The 26,533-nt window shown below is 37.0% G+C and overlaps 1 protein-coding gene across 1 annotated transcript in view; it reads left to right on the top strand.

The window, feature by feature from the left end:
- COL19A1 (collagen type XIX alpha 1 chain) overlaps window positions 1–26,533 on the top strand; it is a 381,848-nt gene that overhangs the window by 261,992 nt on the left and 93,323 nt on the right. Inside the window, exons 17-18 of the mRNA XM_056109815.1 lie at window positions 14,191–14,244; window positions 22,920–22,937. Of these exons, the coding sequence (XP_055965790.1) occupies window positions 14,191–14,244; window positions 22,920–22,937 (72 nt within the window). The remainder of the gene's footprint in view (window positions 1–14,190; window positions 14,245–22,919; window positions 22,938–26,533) is intronic.

Genomic DNA, 26,533 nt, shown 5'->3' with positions numbered 1-26,533 from the left:
AACCTAACAGAGCCAGAAATAGCCTCTAAGTACCACCTGGTATGGCTCCCAAGCAGACAAAAGTCAATATATGCAGAAACTTACACTGTGTGGTGTGTAATAAGGAAGTAATGACTAGTTGAATTGATACAATTCAATCAGAAAAAAAATCAGTTCAATAATAAAGTGCTGTTGAGAAATGAACTTGGCAGTGTGGGGGTGATTTGGAAGGAAGGGTTGTTACTCTAGTTAAAGATGGTGTCTCTGAGCATCTGTGATAGTACTTGAAAAGAAGCTGGTCAAAGCAAGAATTTCCAATCAGGGGCTGGAGCGATAGCACAGCTGGTAGGGCATTTGCCTTGCACGTGGTTGACCCGGGTTCAATTCCCAGCATCCCATATGGTCCCAAACAACGCCAAGAGTAATTTCTGAGTGCATGAGCCAGAAATGACCCCTATGTATTGCCAGGTGTGACCCAAAAAGCAAAAAATAAAAAGAAAGAAAAGAAAACAAAAGAAAAAAAAAGATTTTCCAATCAGAAAAAATAAGACAAAAATGTACAAGAGCTTGCTGTAGTCACTAAATATAAAGGATAAAGAATTTGGGGGGAAATGTCAAAAAAGGTTTTGCAACTGGATAGCTTTTATCATTTAGAAATTTCTGAGAGTAGAAGCAATAGGGGTTGGAGGGGAAGCTAGTTACTAAGTAGCCAGAGAAATAACCATTCTGTCACTTCTCTCATTTTTCAGTCTTAGTATCTTCATATTTGTTTGGGGTAGCTTTTTTTTGGTTTTGGTAGAATGAAATTACTGCTCCTACTAATAGACCTAAAGGTAAGATGTTTTTGGTCCTCTTTGCATAGAAAACGTGAGGATTTGTTTCCTGTGAAAAAATTAATGAAGCTTTGATTATTATCCTGTTTAATTTCATTTTGTCTGCCTCAATTTGATATCATACTGTTCTTTAAAGATGGAGAATGTCATAAGAAAAAAAAAGTCAGCTTTTCCTTTTCCCTAGCATCAGATCTGATGCTTCTTTTCTGAATGGTTATGAGTTGTTTCAGGTGAACAATGAAACTTCCTTTAGATGCTTTCGAACACTATAGAAGCCTTTATTAATGGATTTCTTTACCTATACTCCATTATCCATTACTGGCTTCAACTTTATCTCTTCCACCTCCAACTTCATTTACTGCACACTAAGAACTCAAAGTGCACAGTTATTCTCTTCTCCATATGACATGAACCACATCTGAAAAACAAAAACCCAAGACCTAAAACACATTATAGACCACTGAATAAAGCAGAGGACCAAAATAGTTTGATTAAGACATTTGATATCTTGTTAATTCTCCTTTATGTGCCTATTTGCATTTTGAAGTTCATCATGTCTCAATAAGAATTAATTTCTATTTTGAACATCTCCTCTAGAAGCCTTGAACTGATTGGAGTTTTGTGATGTTTCTCAGTTTTCCTTTTAGCAAAAAAAGTCTCTTCAATCTATTAAATGACTAAAGGCCATGTACTTTAATGATAATATCTTCAAAGAAAATTAACCTAACCATTCACTTGAGTCAATGAGAAGAGAAATTTCATTTCTTAATAACAATATGATGACTCTCTTAGATTTAAAAATAAAGATACATAAGACCTAGAAAATGGAGACATAGCCAGTTTATCATTTTTATGGCCACTTGTCCCCCCTGGAGTCATGGACCCAGACAAAACAGCTGCTGCCAACATTGCTAAAATTCCAGTGTCACCTTGTATGGCCACATACATAGACGTGCATGTAGAGGCAGCTGCGGTATCAGGTTGAGAATTTGAAAAGTGGCACTTAGGTTCAATACTCTAGTTCTCTTTTTATCTCCCTGCAGACAACATCAGAGAAACATTGTTAATCGCTTTCTGACTTCTAAATTCTTTACTAATTATGTCTAACTCTGAAAAAGAAGAATTTTATCTTCTCACAGCTTTGGACCACTTTTACCATCATGGGTCATATTATTCAAGCCAATTATTAAGACATCAGAATTGATATGTACTGTTCAGCAATGACAGAATATTTCAATCCTTATTATTGTCACCAGATTCATTAGAGTTGAGAGTTGGGCCAGTGCATGAGTTACACACTGTTTCTATGTAATGGGTAAGCATTAAATAGTCCTAATAAATCTAATTGGATTTTAAGAATATATCCTGGGGAAAAACACTTATTTCCTAAGTACTTTTAGTTTGTAGTTGATTATATAGTTCCCAACAGTATCTCAATACAATATTTAACCCTTTAGAACTCTGCAAGATAGACCCAAAAAAGTCTCCGTTTTAACAGTAATAAGAAAATTTGAAAAGTAGAAGGATCAGCAAATTTAGCGTAGTTTTTTGCAAAACTGCAACCTGCTAGTAAACTACTTTAATGAAAGAAGTGACTTTAAATAAATTATGTAATTAGAAAAGCAGCACATTTTCAGCATTATTTGGCTACCCTAAAACATGGAAGGAAAGTTTGTAGCAATGTTTGAAGGGATTTCAATTATATCTGTATTTTCACTGAAAATGGAAAACATTATTATTTGAATATGGCGAATGTTTAAAATAAAATAAAATAAAGGCCCTCCCGTTGATCATCGATTTGCTCGAGCGGGCCCAGTAACGTCTCCATTGGAGACTTTGTTGTTACTGTGTCTGGCATATCGAAGACTCTCGGTAGCTTGCCGGGCTCTCCGAGAGGGGCGGAGGAATCGAACTCGGGTCGGCCATGTTGGCTGCGTGCAAGGCAGATGCCCTACCCGCTGTGCTATCGCTCTAGCCCTATGGTGAATGTTTAGAATCTGACATTAGATTATGGGCTTATGGAGATATATGGTGCTATTTTCAGTACATTTTACCATGTTTTAAATATTCTGAACTTATTTTAAGAAATAGAAAGATCAATCAGTGGGATTATAAAATATCACTGTCACTATTAAGTGTTTTATTCTGGTTTAGATCTGTTTTAAGACCTAAAATTCTAGATGGATGAGAGAGAAGCCTTGTTTTCATATATTGAAGATGAAAATCAAGATTTCCAAGACCCAACACTAAAACCTATAGATTGTTATTTGATTTTGCTAAAAGCTGTCAAAGTACATGTAAGTATTTCAGTTTTGCACATGTTCTTGACCTTTGTGTGTACTTTGGCAGTACCTCAACCAGATCTATTGGCCTGGTTATCATAGGCTCCAGCATTTGGCTTGGAAATCACATGTTCCCTACACACACACACACACACACACACCAAAAAAAAAAAAACATTGTCCTTTGACTAGCACCTTTAAAGATGGTGCAAATTGTCACTTAGTAAAAGGAAATGGAAACCCCAAACCTTGATCAGTGCAGTCTGTAGAAATCTATTTCCTTCCTTTTTTTTTAAGTAGCTGATTGAAAGTTTCCTAACATCAAAGGATAGCACCATAGTTGTTCCCAGGCTTAGTTTTTGTTGACAGTAAGTTTCGGGAGGCACCACTGGATACAAATAATTTGTTTCTCACATCTCCCTCCTCATTGCTTTTCACACCCTGTAGGTTTTATCACCTGTACTGGGTCAATGATGTTGCTTCTGTGGGATGGCAAGGCATGCTCACAGTTCCTGCTGTTCCTTATATTGCAGAAAGCTGACAAAAAGGTTTTTTTTTTTTCCTTTTTCAGGGTGTACTGGGGAGAAATGAGTATAAGACATTTTATGGATGAATAAACAGAATAGCAGTGTTAGAGGAGGGATCTCCCCCCGCCACACACACACACACACACACACACACACACACACACACAGTCCCCCACTCATTGCTATGGAAATCAGTCACAAATGTCTCACTCTATCAGTAACACAGTGAACTCTTGCCAATTATATTGATCTGTTTCCTGAAACCAACAAACATAAGTGTCTTTTAAAATGATTGTTTTCTCCCTTAGAAAATAAAGTGTTAAAAACTTATGAGATTCGTGGAATAATTTAGAAAATCTGCTTTTATGAAATGGGTTAATTATCCCCATTGAATGTGTTTGCTATCACAGTCTTATTCTCCCACTCCTGTTCCAAAATGACAAGGAAAACCAGGGACTGTGCAATTTTGGAAAACAATCAGGTCACATATTGAGTATTTTGCTTATTCATACAACCATAAACTGCCTATGCTTGAGTTCCCTCAATTACACAGCTCAGTATGCAGGCCCAAAGAGACTAGCCGAGCTCAAGTGAGCACTTCCTGGAACACACAGAGGAGTGAGTTTGAAAAACGTCCAAAGTGGCAGATGTGAAAAATTCTCATTCAAGATCCAGAAGCTGCCTTTTGCTGCAATCCCTCACCTGTTAATCACACTGCTTCTGAACTTCTGAACCAAAGATGCTGGCAATATCTTAAGACTGAGACACTTAGGAGCTATCTATCTTTCAAAATATGGTATTGATATATACTACTCTGGGGGTGGGAGAGTGGGAAAATGGCTGAGGCAAGAGAAGATCATGGATTACAACGCTCCTCAGGATTTCTAGAAATTTGTTAAAAGCACGTATGTGGATACTGGTTTCTAACAAAACAGCTATTGCATTTTTTGTTGTGTTTTGCTTTTTGTGTCACACCTGGCTATGCATAAGGGTTACTCCTGGATCATGTACTCAGAAATTACTCCTGGCAGTGCTCGGGGGGAACCATATGGGATGCTGGGACTCGAACCCGGGTCGGCTGCATGCAAGGCAAATGCCCTACCTGTTGTGCTATCACTCCAGCCCCTTTAGTTGTGTTTTTGCTTTGTTTAGGGGCCACACTCTGCTGTTCTTGGGCTTACTCCTAATTCTGCATTCGGGGATCACTCCTTGTGGGGCTATGGGGATCATATATGGTACAGGGATCAAATCATGGTGAGCCATGAGCAAGGCAAGCGCCTAAACTGCTTATTATCTCTCCAGCCCAGCTATTGTATTTTTGAGAGAAAGTCCTGTAAGATATCCTTGATAAAATAAATGCTTAACCTGGTATATTCTATCACATCCTTTGGAGACTAATACACAATGCTAACACACAAACGTCTCCTCCATAGTAAATACTAAGGTGCTTTGTTGTCTCATTTGAAGGGTATTCACTATCTCTGCTAAGTGTGACAATTTTTCTTGACTGTTCTTTACTACAGATTTGTGCTCATAAGAACTTCTTGGTTATCAAGTCCTTTTCCCAACTCTTTTGGACATATTTTAAAATTTTTACTTTAACTTTTATTTTTTATGCTCGTTTATTTTATTATTTTTTATTTTTATTTATTTATTTTAATTTTTATTAGTGAAACACTATGAGATAGAGTTGTAGACTTACAAATTTTTGTGCTTGGGTTTCAGTTATACAATGATAGAGTACCCATCCCTCCACCAGTTTATTTTTTATTTTGAAGCCACACCTGGTGGTGTTAAGGACTTACTCCTAGTTCAGAACTCTGGAATCAATCCTGATGATTGGAAGACAATATGCAGTGCTGAGAATCAAACCCAGCACTTACCTACTGTCTGTCAGGCCCCGTCTTTATTTATTCTTCTACCAGTTTATAAATTCTATAGATGCTTAGCATTTGCATTTAAGGAGTTTGGTCTGGAGAGATAGTAAGGTGATTAAGGTGCTTTACCTATGGCTGAAACCTCAGCACTATTGGGTATGGCCCAGACTACCCCCATACCTACCTACAATACAACAGAGCTAAACTTCAGAGTTTATTTATGATGCTAAGATTGCTAGCTCCCTTTAGCTTATTTTTCAACAGGTTTATTTCTAATCTTGTGTCGCAGGATTTTAATATTTCTCTATTTCTATATGATCTTTCTCCTCTTATCCTTATTCTCTTAATTTTGGTCACTTTCCTCATGATCTCTTCATGTATTCAAATCTTTGAAAATGTTTATCTACCGTATGTACCAGAACTCTCTTTGCTTGACGTTTACTGTTTCAATACCTCATAATGGGTATTATATTTGTTCTCCAATTTTTGTACTCATTTTTTCACTCAATTTTTTTTATCTTGGTACTTTCTCCCTTACTCTCCAAATATCAACTTTTTTACTCTTCTCCATTCTTTTCCATTCATTTTTCTCAGGGAATATTTAATAAATGATTCATAGGTATACACTGGAATAGAACAACTCTTTGATTTTATTTTATCATGTGTATATTGTGTGTTTAGAGGGGGATATGTTTTTCCATGTCACATTAAGATAGAATAATACTCAACTTACTTGGTAATTAAATAAGATAACATATTTTGCAATCATGTCATTCTGACAATCAAGAAAATACAAATGAAAGCACTCATAATTATCCGAACTTTATAAATGTGAAGCATTAGTATTATATCTTCCAAAACTTTTACATTTGAGTTTTTGGATTGATAAAACCTAATGCCAAATAAATCATCATTTCTTCATGAAATTTTAGACAACTACAAACAAGTAGATTAGACATTTTGGTAAATAAGAGTTATTGCCGGGGCTGGAGTGATAGCACAGTGGGTAGGGCATTTGCCTTGCACGTGGCCGACCTGGATTCGATTCCCAGCATCCCATATGGTCCTGATCAACACCAGGAGTAATTCCTGAGTACATGAGCCAGGAGTAACCCCTGTGCATCACCGGGTATGACCAAAAAGAAGAAAAATAGTTATTTCTAATGAATCTTTAATATCATTTAATATCTTTAATATCATTTTCCAAAAATGAGAGCTTGTGGTCTTTGTGCTAAAATATAGGTTGTAATGTAAACACTGAATGAACTTTCTCCTGAAACCTTCAAAAATCTTAGGGGCCTTAAGAGATAGGAAATTTGTCTTGCAGCCAACCCAGATTTGATTTCTGGCAACCCATATGGTCCCCCAAGTCCCACCAGCAGTAAGCTCTGGGTATGCTGGGTGTAACCTCAAAACAAAACAAAAAAGCCTCAGAAATCTTAGCTTTGAAGTTTTAGTTTTTATACATTTGGGATTTAGAAGGATAAAAGAAGGTAATGTTAGCATTAGTCACTAGAACTTGGTAACAGGAAAATTCTCAGGAATATAATTCATTACACAATTTCAACCATTAACTTATCCAATTAATTCCTAAGAGACAATGAATAAAGTTTTTCATTTAAAATGATATTTAAGTCAAATAAAAGAATCTGTGTTTAAAAGAAAAAGAAATTGATTCCCTAAATGTTTTCTATCTAAAGAGTATTATTGATTTTTCTCTCAGAGTTAGTCTACAACTCTCTATGCTGTAATTCTAGTTTAAAAAAAAAAAACATAAACTCCTTTCTACTTAACGGGAGCTCGATGCTGCTTTGTTTTCAATTATTTAGCCAGAATCTTAGATTAATCTAAATCTGTTGGCCCTGTCTTCTGTGTGTTTGGAAGCAACAAGACCTCTGCTCTGTTTGCTGCCATTTCTAACAGAAACCTAAACCAACATGCAAGAAATTGACTTTCTTTCAACATTTTTCTTACAAAAGTAATGATCCCACTGCTTTCATCAAACATTTGAGAGGAGTGGGGAGTGACTATGAATGACATTTCATGTTATAAGATAAAAATAGGTTGAAACCCCTTGCCTTCAAGGAATTTTCTCTCCAACTAGAGAGACATACATGTACAGAATTATATAAACAGGATCAGTGTTTATTATCAAGGTATGTGTAGTAAATTATTGGGGGGATATATATGAAATAAAATCTCATTGTGACACTCACTCTTCCAATGACTACTCTAGGTTGAAATAAGCTTCATTTTACCATTACAATAAATGAATTTAGGCTTCCTAATGACACATTCTTTATATCAAGGGGAAAATAATTACCAATCTCTGAGCCTTATACAAGCCATTAAGAAATTGGAAATGTTTCTTGAAATTAGCTCAAATGACTTTCCAATAACACACTTTCTATCTGTTCTTGAAGCAAAGCAATTTTTAGCATGATTTAAAGAGAGTTATTAGTACAACTTTTTTCACAGAAATTTTTTTTATATTTCAAAGGTTGTAACTGAAGTTAATTGGAAACCCACAGGGCCAGAATCAGTCTGTGTAACCTGAAAATATATTATTTGCAAATCCTAAAAAGAGTGACTAATAAGAGATTGAAGAGCTATGGTGCGTGGATATAAGTGGGACCCAGATGGCTCAAGAATAATTAGTCAGCATTTAGGAAGAGCTAATGGATGTTTTTGGAGAAAGATAAAGAAAGGAAAGAACCAGAGATGGAGAGTAGCTGACACAGGACCCCAAAGATACTGATTCAGATATTCTAAAGCTTGATCAGAAGACCTAAGCCCTGCTTAGCTCAGAGATTTCATAGCAAGGATCCAGGCAGGAAAGCAAACAAAAGTTGAGTTGTTTGAGCTAAGTTTATATATGAATTTGAAAAAAAATGCAAGTCAGCTAAGACCAGGAGACAGAAGTGTGGTTTTTAACAGGTAATTCTTCTCATCATTTGCAATGAAAAGATCTGTAGCCAAAACTTAAGTCTACTAATTGGTTAATAATGCAGGCGACTTCTCATTTTCACACTGCATCTAAAGATGCTAGTGGTAGACATAATATATCTGTTTTCCACCTATTAAAATTTTGGAGGGTTTAGAGAGATAGTACGATGGGTAGCTGACTCAGATTTGATCTCCAGCATCCCATGATACCCTGTGAGCCTACCAGGAGTGATCCCTGAGTTCAGAGTCATAAATAGGCCATGGACACCACAGGATATGACCTAAAAAACAAAAATGAAAATTATTTTGACCAGAAAAGCTTTTTTAATGTCTGAAACTATTGTTGAGAGTATATGCTCCCACAAGTTAATGGTAGCTTTAATTCATGTCGTCACATCACATAAGTTCTCTGCAGTAGGAAGCAACATTAAGAACTCTACCCATACTAGATTATAGGATGCTCAGATAATTACACATAAGCACTATTGGGTTTTGAACAGGTGTATTTTCCTGGGGCTCGTGAGAATTTTAAAACTACGCTGTAATTGCCCTTCCATCACAGTAATGGAGATATCCTAGGTCTTCCAACACAACAAATAGAATAAAGAAGCGCCACATAAAAGATAGGCATTATTTTACTATGACTTTCATATAGCCACATTGAGATCACTACTCTGAGAAAGATTTGGAACATTTTTAATTTTCATAAACTTTCAACTAGTTTTCCTGGTAGAGTTTCCTAGTAAAATATAATGTATCCAGATGCTGAGAGAGAAGGCTGCTCAGATAAAGAGGGGCGTACCAAGTAAAGGGTGTTGGAAGGATCCTCCCAGGATGAGAGATACGTGCTGAAAATAGACTACAGACCGAACATGATAGCCACTCAATGCCTCTTTTGCAAACCACAGCACCCAAAAGGAGAGCAAGAACAAAAGGGAATGCCTTGCCACAGGGGTGGGGTGGGATGGGGGAGTGGGGGTGGGTGGGAAGGATGCTGGGAGCATTGGAGTTGGGGAATGGGCACGGGGGAGGGATGGGTACTCAACCATTGTATAACTGAAACCCAAGCACAAAAAATTTATAAGTCTACAACTATACCTCATGGTGTTTCACTAATAAAAATTAAATATATATATATGTATATATATATACATAATGTATTCAGGAACTCATCTCCCCTTCCAAGACTGAGATGCTCTCCAGAGCTGACCTTTCTTCTCCCCTTAGTCAGAGTCATCTACACATATTCTTGAAGTGTCCTACAAGTGGAAATCTCAGAGAAAAGACCTCTAAAGTGTCCTAGAGTGTCTACTAGCATCATGTGACACCCAGGATCTGAATCTGTCACTTAATACAACCATTAACTTCTTCTTCTTCTTCCTTTGAATTGATGATATAATCTATAAGACTGACAGCTCATGCTAAATTTGGATATGAATGACTCTTTGGATCTTCTCCAGCCATGCTTTGTACCAGAATTGAAAATAGAAAAATAGCATATCACTTGGGATATGACTGTAGGACAGCCACCAGGACTCCAGAATATATATTGTTTTTCTATCAGTAAACAGACAGTGGCTCTTCGCATTCGTATGCAAAGTGTTTCTCTACACCACTATCCCCACATTGATGGAAGTTCTTGATTTCTGACAGTTTCAGGACAACCCTTGAGTCATTGCAATCGGACTGTAATCCAATTTGACAGCCCAAGGACTCTGCTATGGTGTGTTTTCTCAGCCACTGTGGGGTTTCTTCAAAGTTCTGCAAGGGTTTGTGTAAAATATGACCCAAAGTGCAGAATATTAGCCATAAATCTTGAATATATTAAAATTGAAATTGTTGAGACCTAGAGTATTTCAGTAACTAAAAGAGAAAAAAGAAAATGTCATTATAAATGCTCATCAGGAAATTAAACAGCAGAACCCAAAATATCAAATTGACCACATTTGAAGCAACTGCTTTGTGAATATAGTATTTTATGGCAAGAACAGAACATATGGAAATGCAAAAATAACTTTCACAGGTTTATTAATCTTGCAGATATTTGAATAATATTGTTCAGAGTTTTTTATTGCCCACTAACTCTGTTCAGTGAGTTATGATCTGATTACAATTTTTAGGGGTAAGACAGGCAATGAACAATCTCCAGTGTTATGATCAAAGTAAACTTAAGAGTCTAGATAATGATGCCAGAGAAATAGTAGGGGTTAAGGCATTGGCCTTGCAAGAGGTTAACCTTGGTTCAATCCCCAGCACCATATTTAGTCCCAGGAATGATCCTTATGTGCAGGGTGTGGAGTAAGCTCTGAGTACAACAGGTGTGGACCAAATACACCTCATAAAAAAAAAGATTCTATACGAGAAATATAAATATGCAAAATGTTTATGGAATATAGATATATTTTCCGGGAAGTATATAAAACATTAAGCCAAATTCTCACCATAATTTTTAATCATTTATCACCATCTCAGATTACACCATTTCTTAGATACGTGCTGGACAGTCTATAAAAGATTGAACCAAATTCCCACCCACTATTTTTTTTTATTAGTGAGAAACCATAAAGTACAGTTGTAGACTTACAAATTTTTGTGCTTGGGTTTAAATTATATAATGATCAAATACCCATCCTCCACCAATGCCCATTTCCCACCACCACGGGTCCCAGTATCCCTCCCACCCCCATCCCCCCTATCCCCCCCGCCTCTGTGGCAGGGCATTCCCCTCTGTTCTCTCTCTCCTTTTGGGTGTTGTGGTTTGCAAAAGAGGCAATGGGTGACAATCATGTTTGGTCTATAGTCTACTTTCAGCACGCTTCTCCCATCCTGGGAGGATACTCCCAACACCCTTTATTTGGTGCTCCTTTCTCTATGTGAGCTCCCTTTTCCCCTAGCATGTGTGGCTGGCCTCCAAGCCATGGGGTAAAATTCCTGGTACTAATCTTGGCCATTCTTGGGTTTTAGTCTCGTATTTTGTTATTTTATATTCCCCAGATGAATGCAATCTTTCTATGTCTATCCCTTTCTTTCTGAGTCATTTCGCTTAATATGATACTTTCCATGTAGTACCACTTGTATGTAAATTTCATGACTTCGTCTTTTCTTTGTCTTTTACTCCATTGTGTAAATGTACCAAAGTTTCTTTAACTAGTCATCTTTTCTCGGGCACTCAGGTTTCTTCCAGATTCCTGCAATTGTATAGAATGCTGCAATGAACAAACAATTGCAGATGTCACTTCGACTATACTTTTTCACCCACTATTTTAATAAGTCATCAACATCTTAAGTCATCACTATTTCTTACTATTCTTATCCATATGCTACCTGTTCTATGCCATGTAACCCATGCATACCATGTGATTTCCCACTTTTTTCCCCTCTCTGCCTTTCAAAGACTCTTGAGGTATCCCATTTCTTGTATCTGTGAATTACTTGTTCTACCAAACTCTGCAAATTTAGGGTGCATTTTGGGAGAAATTACTTCAAATATTCAGTAGTGATTTTTCTATTATGTGTTGATAGAATCTATCAAGAGAGATGAAATATGTGATGAATAGATAGGTTTCTTTCTGCTAACTAGTAAGATTGCATATGAGTATAAAGTACTTATTTCTCCCCCTCCTGGCCTGAACCCCCTGCTGTATCATAAGAATCGCTAAGTCTGCATCAATTGTACAAATTGTGTGTGTGTGTATGTGTGTGTGTTCAGTATGGTGATTTGAGCATGGAAAAGTGGTTTTCTAATATGCTCTAGGCAAGGGCAACATGATAAAAAAAATTACCACAAGAAGCATTTTAGGATGTTTTGCAGGTTTTAAGTTACTATAGTATGGTAGAATAGATGAGAATTGATGGTCAGCCTTCCGTTTTTAAATATTAACTGGTGGTATGGTCTTATGCCAGGTAGAAATTTTTGACCCTCTTTTCTGTACCTTTGATTTGGTGATACTGATGGTGCATATCTCATGCTATCAGTGTAGCAATTAAATTAATTAATCCATATAAAATCTTTGGTATCACATCTTGCACTCAAGAAATGGTACATAAGTGGTTCTATTATTATTTGGCTATTATTATTTGGCTCCTCCATTTTCTTTTAAGAGACTGCATTATTGATTATTCTGCTATATTTGGGAGCCCTCATTAATAAGACTCTTTTAAGATGCATGTGTATCTCAGGAGCTGTTTTCTCCACCTATCACTATTCTTTTATCTAATTGGTCTTATTGTTAACATAACTCTACCATTCACCAAATATGCATGTATCCCTAAGCTATCTGTTGATGCTATGAAATCACAGTGTCTTAAATTTATCTCTGTCTCATTACTTAAAGAAAGACCAATGTGCATGGAGTCTCATGTCTCCTGAGTTTTAAGTATGAGTCTCTTGTAACTTCTTGGTTAGTCATTTTGTTTAACAATCCCCCACTCAATAATTGCTTTACCAATTATTCCATCTAACTGTCCTAGAATACTTCACACAAAGCTGGCTGATGGGGAAAGAACTTGAGAAATAAATAATTCCACGAGAATTTTGTTCTGACATTAGCTGTTTTTATTTCAGCACGGTAACAAAATCGTTTGTCTTTCCGATCACAGTTACTCGTGAGGCCTATTATTTTCTCAGGCTTTATACCAACTTGCTGCAAGACATTCATCATCCCATCTTTGTGTCCTCTACATTCAGTGGCATGATGCAAAGACTTCACGTTAGACGACATCTTCAATCATAGGCTGTTCATAAGAATGCTTGACCTAAATGTTGACCAACATTAACTTTTCTTCAATAAGCCTTAGGTTTACCTGTTTCAGTGAATACTGATAGCAATTATTTCTTAAAACGTTTCTTTTCTTCTAAGCTTTTATCCTTTAAAAAGCAATCTTTGTGATGCAGCGATGTCTATTTTACTCAGTCATATTCCTTCTGTGTCTTACCATCTGAAGTAAAATATAAAGAACTTTGCCTCTATTATATTTTCTCTCTTCCTGGATTTTGAAGTCTGGATGAAATAGGCAATCTCCCTTCTGAGATAGCAGAAAATATCTTTACCTGAACTGTTTCATTTAAAATAATGCTAAACTTTGTGTTTTCTTATAGTCCTCTCCCGAAAATGTAATCTCCGAAATATTCAGAAAACATCTCTCTCTCTCTTCCTGGAAGATTAAGTGGCAGACAGATGTCTTCACTTCTTTCCTCTCCATCCAATGCTTGTGCTTAGTGAACTGAAAACTACAAGTATTTAAATGTTTTAAGGCTGAGCAGCCAGCTTTTTCTGATCTGAAATGCCCCATTTTCACCCAGTTTATTCAAAAGAGAAAGCTGTAGAAAAAAAATAGGTTTTCCCGTATTTTCTAATAGAGTACTCATAAGAAACACATTTCTATAATTTATTGATTAAAGCTCAGTGAGAAGTACCGAGCATAGACCGAAGCTATTACCTCTTCTCTGGAGCATTTTTATGGTCACAGTTCTCTTAACAAAGAATATATTTATATCTGACCTTCAGGTAAAATCTTATTCATTCCCACTTAGGACTTCTCTTTATTTTCATGCAGGATTAAACTTGGAAGCATATTTAAGAACCTGACAAATGAATGTTTACATAACTATTAATTAGAATATTTGATTAAACAAAACTCTTCTTTTTTCTAACTCTAAGATTTCAAGTGTTCTCACATACCTTATTTAAATATGCATAATTTAGTTAATATTTGCCTTTTTATCTTTTATTTGTTTCTAAAACAGGGACCCCCTGGGATACAAGGAGTACAACAGACACTTGGTGGATATTATAACAAGGTATGATTTCTTTTTACATATCATATATAAACAGATCTTATGTAATAGCATTTTTGAAAAAATTGAATTGGACTTTAAAACATGATCACATATTCTTAGCATCATTTGTATTAAAGAAATTTTTCAATATTATTTTGTTCAACGTGGTTTTCAAAGTCAACGCTATCTTTTTTTTTTTTTTTTTTTGCTTTTTGGGTCACACCCAGCGATGCACAGGGGGTTACTCCCAGCTCATGCACTTAGGAATTACTCCTGGCAGTGCTTGGGGGACCATATGGGATGCTGGCAGTCGAACTTGGGTCGGCTGCATGCAAGTCAAATGCCTTACCTGCTGTACTATCGCACTAGCCCCAAAGGTCAATGCTACCTTTACAAATGAAAACAAAATTGATTTAGTTTACAAAATTTCATTTTAAAAAGTTAGTGGAAATTTTATGTTTTGTCATCAACTATGTCATATATCTAGTGTCTCTGAGTACAGGAAGAGATTATTTGATGCTACCTTCAAACTCTGGGGAGAACAACTGATGACAGAATTCTTATCAAAACCATTAAGTACTACATGGACATCTCAAGGAAATATCTATATACTTACATATCACAGGCCAAGACAGTTAGTATCTTTCAGAAAGGAATTGCTCCCAAGACTTAACTCTCCCAAAGTTTTCTTTTGTCTATTCCTTATTTTTATTATTTATGGTAAGGGGATAATCACACCCAGCAATGCTTAGGAATTATTCCTAGCTCCATATTGTAAGTTGCTCCTGGTGATGCTCAGAGAATCAGGGAATGTCAGTAGTCTCTTACTTGCAAAACACATGCACAATCCATTGAGCTGTTTCTCTGGCCTTTCCTCAACACTTAAATTACAGCTATTTCAGATGGAACACTGAAAACACAATAATATGAGTTGCAAAACAAGACAGTCTTACTCCCAATTCTACGGTAAACACATTAAAAGAGGGGAGTAAGTGTTGGTGAATGAGTAAGACTCAGAGACCTATGTGACACCATTGACTGACTTATTCAGCTATAAATATTTGGGGTGTGATCTTTTTGTGTGAGGCCTTTTGCCTATTTCCTGGGATCCTTATGGACGTAATAACCTCATTCATATTCTCTGAGTAATTATCCCGCTCTGTAGAAACCAACTGAAGACACACACTCTCCTTTTTACCCTCTGTTCATCATTTTCCTTCCTATAAATTTCTCTAATTACTGGTGTTCATCTCGGTTTAATAATTCCAAAGAGATATGCTGTGCCAGGGGAGACATTGAAGTTAAAAGGTGCTCAGAAATAAAGCATGTATTAAGTTTCAAGATAATGAATTTTAAAATACCAATTCTCTTATGACCTTAAGTTCTCCATAGATGCCTAGATAATTAGTAGCTTATAAACTTAAATTCGCAAGTATGGAAAATTTGTTATGCTTCTTAAATAACCCTGTCATAAATGTTCTGATTCAATTGTATTTTCAAGTAAGGATTATTTTAGAAAGCATGCTTGCAACATATTTTTCTTTTTTGTATATGTGTGATGCTGAGAATTGGAGCCAGGGCTTTACACACACAAGGCTTTTGTTCTACCACTGAGCTAAACTCCAAACCTTTTCTGATTCTTCTGATTTGTCATTAAACATTTTCTGAATATATCTGCACTGGCTATTTCTAGACATTAGCACTTGGAACAAGAGAAAAAAGAAAAGACAGCAAAGCATATCTAGAATTAATTAAAATGTAGTGATTTTTTTTGTAGTGACATCTACTGTTACAAAATTGGATTTATCATAAATGCTTCAACATAATGAGTTGGCTCTGATGTCACAGTGTCAGCTAGAATAACTTAAATAGCATACTTTATTGCCGTAATCCCTAATATAAAATTTACCAAGCAGCTATTCAGCTACTAAAATATTTGCTATCCCTTGCAAAACTTTTTAGGCTCATATCTTTACAGGTCTCTCAACACTACTTCCGATATATATATATATATATTTCATTTTACCTGTGAGTCAGTTTTTCCTTAAATGAAGATATATGGAGCATTTATATTTTAGAGTCTAAAACTTAGACTGAAATTTATAAACCTTAAAGTTATATTTCCAAAAATGGTGACTGACCAGAGTTGTCAAATAGTCTTGCCAGTAGCAAATCAGGACTTTAAACTTAGTGGTTGATGCAAACACCACCCCGCACCCCCCACCCTCAACGCCCCCATGCCCAGAAGAACCCCAATTGTCGTTAGTGCCATTGTAGGTCTTAGGCCTGCAGTTATATGTATGTCAAAGTATGACTTTAGAGCTGGAGCATAGAGGGATAAAGAGAAGACCTCGGAGCTTTTCTTCTCCCACACATACATTGTAACCACGTAGCATCAGCATCCGTTAGACCGTTAGACCATCTGGGAATTAATAAAAGATGACTTCTTGCCTTTTGTTCTGTTTCCTTCTCAGAGTAGTAGTTGGAGTCATTACATGAGGTCCCACCAGGATTGATGGAGGAGGCAGGATCCATTCCCCGGTACCTACACCATCTCATCCTCTTTACCCTCAATCTCACAAAGGAAGGCACCAAGTGTGCCATATTGAGTTACGTGCATGTTTTCACTTGGCACAGTCTCCATTTACCCACCTCTGTCTGCTTTTGGAGACTGTGGTGGTTCTATTTTGAACATCATGCTAGGCATATTGGTCTGTTTGCAAGTGGCAGATGAGTGCAGGAGGAGGCGGGTGGTTGGGGGGGGGGGGGGGGTGAGAGAAACCTTCCTGCAGATTAAATCATGGGCCATGTATTGAGACATATCAAGTGACAGTCCAAGGTTAAAAGAATCTCCCCTCTTAAATTGACATTGATTTATGTAATGTCTGCTCTTGAGTCCTGGACCTCAGCGTCTCAGCTCACAGCAGCTCTCGCCGTTTTCACAGCCCAGATTCTGCTGAAGCAGTGATCCTGAGAGGACAAGTAGCAGGCTAAGCCTAAGCATAGAATCTTCCTTCCTTCCTTCCTTCCTTCCTTCCTTCCTTCCTTCCTTCCTTCCTTCCTTCCATTTCCTTCTTTCCTTTCTCCCTCCCTCCATCTCTCCCTCCCTCCCTCCCTTCCTCCCCCCTCTCTTCCTCCCTCCCTTTCTCTCTCCTTCTCTATCTTTCTCTCAAATAAAAATTCCCATGGTTCATTCTCTTTTTCCAGGAACTTCAAAGGCAAAAGGATTGCCCCTTGACCCCTATACAAGAGTTGATTCTTTTTTCTCCTAAAATGCCCCTTGTTCATCCAGAAACAGATGCTCGGGTATATAAAACTTCCTTTTCTCATTCCACAAATCAAAAAGAGAAGAAGAAGGGAAAACAGAGAGAGAGAGAGAGAGAGAGAGAGAGAGAGAGGAGAGAGAGAGAGGAATAGACAGGGATTAAGGTATAAGGACTGGAAGATTAGATAAGCATGTTTATATGTATTTTTGCATGGCCACTTAAAGATGCAAAAAATAAAAGGTAGATTTTCCCCTCCATCACAAAAACAATCTGCCAAACAGCTGCGCCCATTCTGCATGATGGTTTGCAAAGAAGCAAAGAAATTGAGCATTTTCTTTCCCTTAAGGAAAATCTGTTCATGATCCAGCAAACAGCTCTTCGTTGTCTTCAGCTCTAGGGATTTTAATAAAAATTTGATAGGGTCTGTCAGATCCCAAGCCATACAACACTCTAGAAGGAGGTGAAAAATGTGTTATCGATGGAGGCGCAGTGCTAGTGGATTTTACATTTGGTATTGTTTTTAAAGATCCACATTGAAAATGCAGAGTTGTGTTATCTTACATCACCTCACTGTGCAATTTGCAGAGAATCAGTCTCAGCTGTTGGAGATTGATGCAGTGCCTCCCAGCAACCAATTCTAGTATTCACTTCTCCAAATTGTTGATCCAAAAAAACCAATTTGCTAGCAAAATAATCTATTTTTCCTTTCATGTATAAAATCTTAACTTCATTTTAATATCCACCCAGTGGAAAGGACAGAAAACATGTTTCCAAAAGCAGATATACAAAATCTTTCCAAACAGTGAGTTAAACTCAACAAAAACACTGAAGGCAAGGGCTTCCTTGGAGTTAAAAGAGTCAGTTCTTCTGGGTCTGGAAGATTCAAAATCAAAATTCAAGTCATGACTCTGTAGCTCACTGTGTCCAGGAGACAGTGTCTCTTACTCACTATGTGTGTGTCTTTCACAGGATCAAGGACCTTTGGGGAACACCTTGAATTTGAGTACTGGCATATGGATTTTTAGATGTAGTTCTATTAGAGGACTCTAAAATTGACCTGGGTGTTCTCCCTCTCCATTGTAGTTTGGAAAATGTTTTCTTTCTGGTAACTGAGAGATTGCACTTAGAGTCAGCATTAGGTCTTATTTCCAATTAAGTATCTATTATACTACCTTCTTAGGGCTGCTTAATTCATATCACAAGCTGAATGGCTTAAACGCCCCTAATTTGTTGTCTGAGTTCTGATGGCTGAACATCTAAAATGAAGGAGTCTGCAGCTTCATGTCTTTCTTGGAAAGTATGAAGAAGTGTTCCAGACTTTGCTTTGGCTTCTAGTTTCTGATCCTTGCTTGACAAAATACCCATCTTCACATGGAACTCTCCAAATTTTGTTTTTATAGGGAACTAATCATAATGATTTAGTGGGCCACCCCACTCTAGTATCACCTCATCTTACCTAAGGATATTCACAAAGATCTTATTTCTAAATAAGATAACATTCTGAAGTTTTGGTTAGGACTTCAACATTGGAATTTGGGGAGAAATACGATTCAGCCCATAAAAGGTAACCTGTTTTTAAACTTTATTCCCAGTTATTCCTAGGATTTTATAGCAAGATTTTATAGCACTAAGCTGGGAAATTTTATGTCCTGGAAGGCAGTTTGTATCATTGATCTCTTTCCTAAACCACAGAAATTTCTGATTTTGAGTATTTGTAGTCAACAGAAATGGCCATTGCCTATGTTCAATTTAAATATGGCCAGATGCATTCCCTTCTTTCCAGAGAATAATGACCTCATCGCAGTTACTAAAGCTTGAATCTTTCCACGTGCCTGACGATAGGTTCCAAAGCTTCCATTTGCAATTTCCCATCAGAGAACAAAGGAAATATTTTAGCATCCCAGAATTCTTGAAGATTAATATATTACCTCCAAACACACATACACATTACTGTACTTAACACTTGACCTCAGAAATATTTTATATAAACAAATTAAAAGTACAACTATTATATGTATTATACCATTAAAAACATGGTACTGAGGTTTTGTAATAACTTAGTAAAATTAGAATATTGAGGCAGAACTTCAAGTTCCAAAAACATAAGGATTGTGTTTCTTATTACTTCTGTAGAGTCAAATAGTTTTTGTAGTTGATTCATAAAAAGTAGTAAGAATATGTTCACATGACAATAAACATAGTGTACTATAGTTAAGTTTTATTTCTTAAGTAGTCTTAATCCAAAAATGAAGGTCATTTTCAGAGGTCACTCACTGTCCTTAATTTGATGGATTTTTTGTGGCCTACCTACTTAGTGAAACAAACTTATGGTGGTTGGGTAGGCAATAAGTGTTCCTTTATTTTTGTGTGTGAAAGCTACCAGAAAGCTGTATTTTAAAACAGTGCACCATATGGCTAGAATAGTATGAGTACCGCAGACACATTTCTTCATCCCTACCACAACATCTCTGCCCTTGCCAACACTACCCAAGCCCCTCGTTTTCTCTGATAAGACAAAAAAAATGAATAGATTAGTTCAAGGCAAAACAAAGTACATTTATACGATGAACTTATGTGGGTGTAAATTATAAAATACATGGGGCAGATTGGAGATCTAAATCCTGGTCTTAGGAACGGAACAGAGCCTGGGCTGCTAAGGAGGGATGAGGTGATCTCACATAGTGTGGAAGGGATGTCTCTCTTTGCTCAAACCAGCTATTCTATGTGTTGGGTTCCTTGAATGCTGACTCCTCTGATAAAAAGTGCTATTTATATAGATGACCCTAAATCTTGATAGTCTTCATCCTTTAGGTTATGGTAATCTTTTCTCCCAAAATCAACAGAGGTTCTTATTGTCCTTAAATCCCTTTACCTGTGCCAACATTGATACATATTGAAAACAGTCTGTTCTAAATATCCTGAAAAAAAATGCCAATCTGAAAATTTTTGAGTAAGCCATTTCTTTTTTTTTCTTTTTGGGTCACACGGGAGTTACTCCTGGCTCTGCACTTAGAAATTACTCTTGATGTTGCTCAGGGGACCATACAGGATTCTGGGAATCAAACCTGGTTGACTGCATGCATGGCAAATGCCCTACCTGCTGTGCTATCGCTCCAACCCCGAGGAAGCTATTTCTAAAGATTCTAGGTTGTTGAAGGGTAAGGAACATTAAATGGGGAGGAGGATCTAAACCAAGATTCATAATTAGAATCTTTTGTCATAAGACATACTTTGGAGATTATTATTAACTTTGCTGTCTAAAAGCATGAAGCATCCCAATACAGAGACTCTGGGTGTTTATATCTTGACAAAACATCTACCAGATTTCCTAAAAATGTCCTAGAATAATCATAGTCAAGGAGAGGTACTGATGGGCTATACATTTTCAGATACCTTGCCCAAATGACTAGCATATTCAGGAAATGTATAAAATTTTTTATTCTTTATAAGTTACATCCAATCAGCCTTTTGTTTTGTAACTTCTAATTCTTTTTGTATGTGTGCATGTGCATAAAATTTTATATTAAAATTTTAAATAATTTCTAGCTCAGTAATTTTAGGAAACAATTTTAACTTTGATTTTACATATTTCAAAGTAGTAAAATGAGAGAATATCTGCATAAGACCAAACTTGTGGCAGCTATAAACTACAGATTTTTTATTGAAAAGTCATAAAAGCACATTTAAAGTGTGAAACCATAGCAGCATTTATCTAGATAACACCTCTGTGTATTTTTGTTGTAAAACACTTCTTAATTTTTATACTTTTCACTTTTTCTACATCAGACGTAGAAAATGTTATTGCATGTGTGGTGCCAGGTGTCAAGCCCAGGATAAGTGAGGCATGTACTCTACCACTGAACTACATCTCCTGGCCTTTATGTATTGTTAATTTAAAAACTCTAATGGTAAAATACTGATTATAATTACAGGCTTATATATTCAAGTATTATTGTATGTGTTCTATATATCAGGCACAGCCTAGGCTAGGTATTCAAGCCCAGTTTACCATAGAATTTACACTCCAGTAAAAAAGATGAGATGGAAATGAGTTCTCATCACATTGGATCTTGATAATTTTATTAAAGTTTAGGGTAATCAGAGGTAAATGTTTTTGAAAGATCCTTTTTGATCAGAAAATATGTGTTTGTAGTGTGTGTTTATGCTTGTGTATGTGTGATATGTCCACTGTAAAGAACCTCTTGCAAGAATAGGGAACTATTGCAATGATTCTGGAAGAATGTAATGGCAGCCTGCCCAGAATGAAAACAAGTGACTTGGAGATTTTAGAGAAGAAGCTAGACTTATTATACTAAATAAATAGGGAGAATGGTAGTGTTCAGAATAGATGGAAGCCTCCACTGAAATTACACTCCTACCCTCCTAAAGAGACAGAGAAATAGGGGGTTCACTTTGCTTGATGATTTCATTTCAAAGGTAAATTCCCTAAGATACTTAAAATAGACATTCCTGGGTTTTTAAATTGGTAAAAGGCTTTTAAGGAGTTTTATATTTTGAAGGGATAGAGAAAAAATTTACAAGTTTTAAAAGTAAAGGTTCTTTCTCATTTAAACACGATAGTGTTCTGTTAGTTTCTCAAATTTGTATATTTTACTAGACCCATTACCTACTACCATACAAAAGAAAATTGATTCAAAGTGAATTAACTCAAACATCGAATGCAAGTAGTGAACCATAAATTTGCAGAAATAAATATAGGTAGAAAAATTCTCAATATCAGTCTTAGAGATAGGTACGGAAACAAGAGCAAAACTATGCGATGTGATCTTATCAAACTGAAAAGCTCCTACATGGTGAAAGTAGCTTGCATCAAAATAGAAGCAATTTTTATAATTTTTATTAGTGAAACACCATGAGGTACAGTTGTAGACTTACAAATTTTTGTGCTTGGATTTCAGTTACACAATGATCCAGTACCTATCCCTCCACCAGTGCCCATTCTCCATCATTTACATTTTTTAAAAATTTTTGTTAGTAAAGTTCAGTTGGAAAATAGCTATACAAGTTCAGTAGTAAATAGTAACGCCTCCAAAAGTTTCACTCAATGTCAGTTATAAAACAAAGAATAACGCCTGATTGAGAAGAAGGTCAGACTCAGAAAGGTAAAAGAGGCGCATCTACCAGCAACAAAGCGGAACGGCTCCTGGCAGCCTCTCCTCACTCAACTAGAACAGTAGCAGCGAGTGTGAAGGACCAAACCACACTGGTCACAATGGTAAAGCAACGCAAAAGCCCACCAAACTTTCTTATTCACGAGGCTAGCCCAGACGACACCAACAGTACTATAGCGTTAGACAACCTCTCTGACAAGGAATTCAGAATGGAGCTACTCAGGATGCTTAGGGAACTAAAAGAAACAATGGAAACCAATGCCAATAAAAGACAAGAGGATTTGAAGGCAGAAATGAGGAAAATGCAATCGGAAATGTCGGACCTGAAAAACCTGGTAGCCGAATTGAAAACCTCAGTGGAAGGCCTCAGCAGCAGAGTAACAGCAGCTGAGAACAGAATCAGTGAGCTCGAAGATCAAGTTCAGAGTCTTGTCAGAAAAGAGCAGAAAATGGAAAAGAGACTCACAGTTCGAGAACAGATGGCAAGAGAAGATCGTGATGAAGCCAAGAGGGGTAACATAAGAATTATTGGAGTCCCAGAGGGACGGGAAGAAAACCTTGACGAAGAAGAAACTGTCAAAGAAATCATTGCTACAGCGTTTCCAGAGCTGAAGAAAACTTGTGACCACATCCAGGAGGCCCGAAGGGTACCGGCTAGAAGAAATCCGAATAAAAATACCCCAAGACACATCCTGATCAAAATGACCAAAACTTTAGACAGAGACAAAATTCTGAAAGCAGCAAGATCGAAGAAAGAAATCTCTTACAAAGGAGCATCCTTAAAATTCACTGCTGATTTTTTTGATGAAACCCTCAGGGCCCGAAAACAGTGGTGGGACATAGTGAAAAAACTCAATGAAATAAATGCTTCTCCAAAAATACTTTACCCAGCGAGACTCTCATTCATAATAGAAGGAAAAACACACAGTTTCACGGACAAACAGCAGCTCAGGAACTTCATAGACTCAAAACCATGGTTACGAGTACAACTAAATGGGCTACTTTAAGGCAAGACAGACCTCTCAAATACACCAAATTTCAACAGAACAATGGGACAAAATCCCATAACAATAATCTCTCTCAATGTCAATGGGCTAAACGCACCAATTAAGAGACATAGAGTGGCAGGATGGATTAGAAAATTGAACCCAACATTCTGCTGCCTGCAAGAAACACATCTCAATAGTCAAAGCAAACACAGACTCAGAGTCAAAGGCTGGAAAACAATCCTACAGGCAAACAGCTCCCAGAAAAAAGCTGGGGTAGCTATCCTAATAACAGACCACATCGATTTCAGAGTGAAGAAGGTCATAAGAGACAGTGAAGGTCATTTCCTATTGACCAAAGGATCTGTACAACAGGAAGAACTTACAATAATAAATGTATATGCACCTAATGAGAGACCAGCAAAGTACTTAAAACAACTACTCATAGATTTGGAAAAAGAAATCGATAGCAACACAATACTAGTGGGAGACCTCAACACCGCTTTGTCACCTCTTGATAGATCAACCAGACTCAAGCTTAGCAAGGACATACTTCATCTGAGGGAAACAATGGAAGAAAGGGGCTTAGTAGATATATACAGGACACTTCATCCACAAAAAGCTCAATACACATTCTTCTCAAGCGTACATGGAACATTCTCCAAGATAGACCACATGCTGAGCCACAAAACATGCCTCCAAAAAATTAAGAAGATAGAGATTGTATCAACAATCTTCTCAGACCATAATGCGCTGAAATTAGAAGTAAATCACACACAAAAACAGAAAACTAAATTAAACACATGGAAATTAAACAGTGCGCTATTAAACAACGAGTGGCTTAGACAGGAAATTAAAGAGGAAATCAAAAGATTCCTAGAAACGAATGAAAACGAGGAAACGAGTTACCAAAACCTATGGGACACAGCAAAAGCAGTCTTAAGAGGAAAGTTTATAGCTCTACAAGCATTCCTCAGGAAGGAGGAGCGAGCCCACATAAATAAACTAACCTCACAGCTTAAGAACTTAGAGAAGGACCAACAAAAGGAGCACAACCCTAACAGGAGGAAGGAAATAATAAAACTCAGAGCAGAGATTAACGAGATGGAAACCCAGAAAACAATCCGAAAGATCAATGAAACCAAGAGCTGGTTCTTTGAGAAAATTAACAAAATCGATAAGCCCCTAGCAAAACTCACAAAGAAAGGGAGAGAGAAAACCCTAATAAACCGAATCAGAAATGAAAAGGGGGTCATTACAACAGAAACTACAGAAATTCAAAGGATCCTCAGGGAGTACTTTGAAAAGCTTTATGCCACAGAACATCAAAACCTCGAGGAAATGGATAAATTCCTAGACTCCTACAGACTCCCAAGGCTGAACCAAGAAGACCTGGAATACCTGAACAGACCTATCACCATCAAGGAAATTGAAATGGTAATAAAAAGTCTCCCCAAGCACAAAAGCCCTGGCCCGGATGGATTCACCAGTGAATTCTTCCAAATCTTTAAAGAAGACTTACTCCCAATCCTCTTTAAGCTTTTCCATGAAATTGAAATATCAAATACACTTCCGAACAGTTTCTATGAAGCAAATATCACACTGATACCAAAAGCAGACAGAGATAACACAAAGAAAGAGAACTACAGGCCGATATCCCTGATGAACACAGATGCAAAGATCCTCAACAAACTACTAGCAAATAGAATCCAACTACTCATCAAAAAGATCATACACCATGACCAAGTAGGATTCATCCCAGGGATGCAAGGATGGTTCAACATTCGGAAATCAATCAACATAATCCATCATATCAACAAAAGAAAAGATAAAAAGCATATGATCATATCAATATACGCAGAGAAAGCATTTGACAAGATCCAGCACCCCTTTATGATGAAAACCCTAGCCAAAATGGGCATAGAGGGGACTTTCCTCAACATAGTTAAAGCCATCTACCACAAGCCTACAGCAAGCATCATCCTCAATGGGGAAAAACTGAGAGCCTTCCCTCTAAGATCAGGGACGAGACAAGGATGCCCACTATCTCCACTGCTGTTCAATATAGTACTGGAAGTACTTGCAATAGCAATTAGGCAAGAAAAAGACATTAAGGGCATTCAGGTAGGAAAGGAAGAAATAAAGCTCTCACTATTCGCAGATGATATGATACTATACTTAGAGAACCCAATAACCTCCACCAAAAAACTCCTAGAAACAATAGACTCGTATAGTAAAGTTGCAGGTTATAAAATCAATACACAAAAGTCCATGGCTTTCCTATACGCAAACAGTGAGAGAGAAGAAAGCATCATGAAAAAAACAATCCCGTTCACAATTGTGCCCCAGAAAATCAAGTACCTAGGAATCAGCTTAACTAAGGAAGTAAAGGACCTGTACAAAGAAAACTACAAAACGCTACTTCAGGAAATAAAAGAGGACATGAGGAAATGGAAAGACATCCCCTGCTCATGGGTCGGAAGACTTAACATTGTCAAAATGGCAATACTACCGAAAGCACTGTACAAATTCAGTGCAATCCCTATAAGGATACCCATGACATTCTTCAAAGAAATGGAGAAAACACTCCTGAAATTTATATGGAATAATAAACCCCCACGAATAGCTAAAGCAATTCTTGGGAAAAAGAAAATGGGAGGAATCAACCTCCCGAACTTCAAACTTTACTACAAAGCGGTAATAATCAAAACAGCATGGTACTGGAACAAAGGCAGAACTGCAGACCAATGGAACAGAGTTGAATACACTGACATCACCCCCCAACCATATGATCATCTAATCTTTGATAAAGGTGCAAGAAATGTGAAGTGGAGTAAGGAAAGCCTCTTTAACAAATTGTGCTGGCATCACTGGACGGCTACATGCAAAAAAATGGGCTCAGAATTCTGCCTAACACCATGTACAA

The sequence above is a fragment of the Sorex fumeus genome, unplaced genomic scaffold (assembly GCF_029834395.1).
Source record: "Sorex fumeus unplaced genomic scaffold, SorFum_2.1 ptg000008l, whole genome shotgun sequence".
Taxonomy (NCBI): Eukaryota; Metazoa; Chordata; class Mammalia; order Eulipotyphla; family Soricidae; genus Sorex; species Sorex fumeus.
Note: the sequence above shows the minus strand (reverse complement) of the source record. Positions and strands in the feature narration are given on the sequence as shown.